We start from the raw sequence: 4,648 nt of genomic DNA on the forward strand, positions 1-4,648 counted from the left end.
TCAATCCATCTATCAAGTAGATATTTTTAATAGAGTAAAAATTAGTCTTACCTACCTTTCCAACCCCAATGACCTCACCTTTCTTCCCATGTGCAAAGAAGACATTATCTCCTTTAAGGTCCTCAAGTGAAAGAAACTGGTTCTTACTTCTTGTCATATGCTTTGAGCAGCCACTATCCATGTACCATATTTGGATGATCCCCTTCACTTGGACATGTAAAAGAAAATCAAAGGTTAGTCTTAGGAACCCAAACTAGTTTGAGTCCCTTTTTATAGGCAAAACGATGAATCAAAATCTTTTTAGTCCAACTTGGCAGCCTATTTTTCCCTTGAACAAAATCTTTATTCTTTTGACTTGCCTTTTCTTTTGCAGTGCATTCACTTTTATAGTAACCAGTGTTACCACAGTGTGTGCAAATCTTGTTCTCGGGAAGTGTAAGATACTTGATTTTGGGATCCCACTTAGGTGCAGGGTTCCCAAAGCCAAGTCCTCGTCTGTTGCAACTATAGTGTTCTTGTAGCCATGAAAGTGCATTAGAGGACCTGTTCCATTTACAAATTCTGTCTAGCTCATGCTTGACCTTGATTAGATCCTCCTTTAAGATTCTTACCTGTTTATCTCTCTTGTACAACTCATATTTCATTTTTCCTATATTTTCTTCTAAAGTGAGTTGTGTGTGATCAACTGTCTTTTTGCCTGTTTCTAGTTTCAATTTTAAATTTTCAGATTTAGGCTCTAGGATAGTTGAGTCAAGTGCATGAACCTGATTTTTCAATAAAATATTTTTACTTACAGTTTCACTAACCCTAAGTTTTAGGTTTTTGCACTTAACCGTCACAATCACACATTCTTTAGACATCTGTTCCTTTTCGTTATCCTCAGATTCATCAATTAGCTATAGTAGTAACTTAGATAACCTTTCTTTAGACAAAAAATTAATCTTGTCTTTGAGATAAAAGATACATACCTCGGTTTCTTTATCAGATTCTCCAATGGATATAAGTGCTAGTTCATCCTCATCATCATCATCTGAGCTTTCATATAAGATTTCTCCCCAAGCAGCGACCATAGCCTTGGTTGATCCTTTGTTGTTGCTTTTCTTGGGTTGAACCTGTTCCTTCTTCCTGTTCCTTCATTCAGCTCTTTCCTTCTTCCATTCAATTTCCCACAAAGGATAGTTTTTGATGTGATTATCGGGTTTTCCACACTTGTTGCAGCCATCATTGGTTTGCTTCTCCAGAGCTTTTGCTTTGCTTTAGCTTCCGCTTCTTGAAGAACCCTTTCCTCTACTCAGGTACTTCTTGAAGTCTTTGGTGATCATGGTCATTTCATCATCTTCCAGATCAGAACCTTCAGTGATTCTGAGTGCCAAGCTTCTTTCCTTATTAGGTACATCCATCTTCATGGTTTGTCTCCTAAGTTCATAGGCTGTGAGATTTTCAATCAATTCATCTAGTGGGAGAGTAGCAATGTTCTTTGACTCTTGGATGGCAGTGATCTTACTTTCCCATGTGATTGGCAAGACTCTAGTAAGTATCTTCTCAAACCTCTTTTCTTCAGGAATAATCCTTCCAAGAGATTTCTGTTCATTTATCAGTGTAGTAAACCTTGTGTACATCTCTTGAATGGTTTTTCCATCCTTCATTGCAAAGTTCTCATACTGAGAGTACATTAGAGTTCCTCTAGATCTCTTCACTTGAATAGTTCCTTCATGAGCCACGTGTAGTGTGTCCCAAATTTGCTTAGCAGTGGCACAACCTTGGATTTTGCTGTACTCATCTGGACCAAGTCCACAAACAAGTCATTTCTTGGCTTTAGCATTCTTCTCCCACTTCTTCAAGTCCTCAGCAGTGCAATCCGCTCTTGTCTTTGGCACATCTACTCCTTCAATATTTTTCTTCAATATAGCCAGTGGACCATCAATGACAATGTCCCATAACTTATAGTCTTCTCCTTGAATGTGATCTCTCATTCTATTTTTTCACCAAGAGTAGTACTGGCCATTAAAGAGTGGTGGCCTAGCAGTGGATTGCCCTTCCCAGTTTCCAGATGGTGCACGTATCTTGATTTTCTCCTAAGGTGTTAGCCTCTTTAAGGATAGCCCGCTCTGATACCAATTGATATTTTGTACTTCAATACCACACAAGAGGGGGGGGGAGGGGGATGTGTGCGGTGTCTAATTTTTCGCGTGCACAAATTATAGAAGAACCTAGTTCTTCTATGTGTTCCTTATACTACTGTTGCGAAATAATAAATGCGAAAAGTAAAGAACACAAGTATTTTACGTGGAAAAATCCTGGCTCAAAAGGTGAAAAAATCACGACCTACTACCCAGTAGGATTTTTCCCAACACTTCACTAAATCACTGAGCCAAAAACAATATTTACAATTTTTTTTGTAAACCTAAGGATTACCTCTAACCCTTTGTGGCAACCGGCCTCTAGTTTTTGCGATAACTTCAAGTTAACTCTAACTTGAATACAACACTCAGAGTACCTAGTACAATTGTTTCTAGATAAAGCTGAAAGGTACAACTCAAAAGCCCTACTACAATGAAACTAGAATAAAAAACAGATACTTGGAACTGGTTCAATTCTTCTATCTGGTTCATGTAGCTTCAGGTTTGCACACTTGAATCACATAGGAATTGCTTGCAAAATGCCTTGCTATTTTGCTCTCAACTCACGTTTAACTTCAGCGTTTGTGCGTGCCTGTAAAATGAGAACATCTTGCAATATATAGAGTTCGTAGAATAGGAAATAACTAGAGTTCTAATGCTATATTCTTCCACGGTGGAAGAGTTCTAGTTATCTTCAACTTCTAACTCCTCCCTTATCTAGGATAGAGTTCTCTTTGAGTAAGGAGTCCTTCTCCTTATCACTTATGCAATCTTTTCGTTCAGGAGATATCAGATATCACCACTTAAGCTTAACTCCTTCACGTGCATGCCTTATGCTCGAATCTACCCATATCTGTATACACTGTGTACGGACTTGGTTCATGTTTGAGTTCCTTTGTCGATCATCAAAACAATCTTTACTTAGGCCAACAATCATCATCATAGTTTTGAACACTTACAGGTTCTTTTGACTGGTTAAAGTAGGAATTTAATCTTCACATTAAATTAAGTATATTTAATATATAATGTTTGGTTGCTACATTTATTTTAAATAATAGGAGTATTTGCATAAATTATGTGAAATTTTATGTATTAGTTTATGCAAGTATATATATATATTTGTACTACATGGACTAAAATACTGAAATGACAAAATTAATCTTCATAATAGTGTAGCAAACTTTTACTTTTTTTAATAAAAAGTAAACACATATTTTGATTATTCATTATGTGCTAAATCATGATATGTCAAACTAAACATCCAACAACAGTTAATCAATATATTACTAAAAAATAGAACTTAAAATAGATATTTAGATGACTGAAAAACAAATAAGATCATTGATGTTGGGCATATTTCGATATGTGTAGATGTTACTTTACCCATATTTTAACCGCTTTTTGATGCTATTTGATCTTTAAAATACCCAACATGGTTTAATTATTAGTTTTATGACTAACTGAGTTGTGTGTGATGATTTAAGGTGTTTGGAGTGCTAAAATATGAAGAAAAGGTGCTCTAGCCAGAGGAAGAGGGGTTGGATGCGTCGCATCCAATCTAGAAAAATATCAGATTTCGTGCACCCTTAGCAGTGAAGTCGGCCCATAGCATCCGCCTTAGCATCCGCACCTGGGCAAAGCTGAGATGGAGGAACAAAGGGTGGATGCATCCCATCCACCCTCGCATGCAAAGCTGAGAAATGGAGGACAAGGTGGATGCGTCGCATCCACCCTAGCATCAATCCCTGAAGCCAATTTGGACTAGGAATAGGAGAACTTTGGCCCACGACTTTTGTACTCAATATATAAGCCAAAAACGCCTCCTTTAGGGCATCTAACATATTGAGGAGAGGGAAAAAGCCACGACAAAGCTTGGAAACCACGAAATTCATCTTGAGTTCTTATTTTCTCCTTCTTTTATTGATTCTTATGCACTCTCGTGAATTTTTGATGATTGCCTGAACATGAGTGGCTAAGAACCCTGTTATTCTAGGGTTATGGGTGATACATGAATGTTGATGTTTAAAGTTTAATTTGACAAAGCTGATTTTATCATATTGGGTTGTTTATTTAATTCTGTTCTTAATTAATTTGCTGAGTAGCTAACAGTGAATTACAATCATACGAATCTAGAGTTGAACTCGAAAGTGGGAATTCTAGATTGCATATAGAATTAAATAGAGCAAGTTCTCGAACCCGGGTGTCGGGGAACGGATTTGCAATTAGGATAGAAATATACCTAATTGTCTTGCTCGGTTGAAATACAGGAAGTGTAAATGCATTCTTGTTAATCTTAACTCCATAGACATATAGGCATTAAGTTAACTTGAACAGGCGAGTAAGAACTCAACAGATTCTTATGAGTAATATCAATCCTGTCAATCAACAACCTAGATAAATCAATTAGTCATTTTAAGTCAAGAACACAACACGATTGTGAGTTAACCCGTAACCCTGGAATATCCTTCTCTACTGATTGTTATCCGAAATTACTCAACTGTTTTGGTTGATAACTAGTTATTTCATTA

The 4,648-nt window shown here is 36.8% G+C and overlaps 1 protein-coding gene across 1 annotated transcript; it reads right to left on the reverse strand.

Moving 5' to 3' along the window:
- Positions 1-1,070, reverse strand: LOC138908605 (uncharacterized). The gene is made up of 5 exons (XM_070199283.1): positions 969-1,070; positions 807-896; positions 360-764; positions 56-202; positions 1-9 (listed from the first exon to the last, which is right to left on the reverse strand). The coding sequence occupies exons 1-5, from the start codon at positions 1,068-1,070 to the stop codon at positions 1-3; spliced, it is 753 nt and encodes a 250-aa protein (XP_070055384.1).
- Between the last annotated feature and the right edge of the window lie 3,578 nt (positions 1,071-4,648).

This window comes from Nicotiana tomentosiformis, chromosome 3 (assembly GCF_000390325.3).
Source record: "Nicotiana tomentosiformis chromosome 3, ASM39032v3, whole genome shotgun sequence".
NCBI lineage: Eukaryota > Viridiplantae > Streptophyta > Magnoliopsida > Solanales > Solanaceae > Nicotiana > Nicotiana tomentosiformis.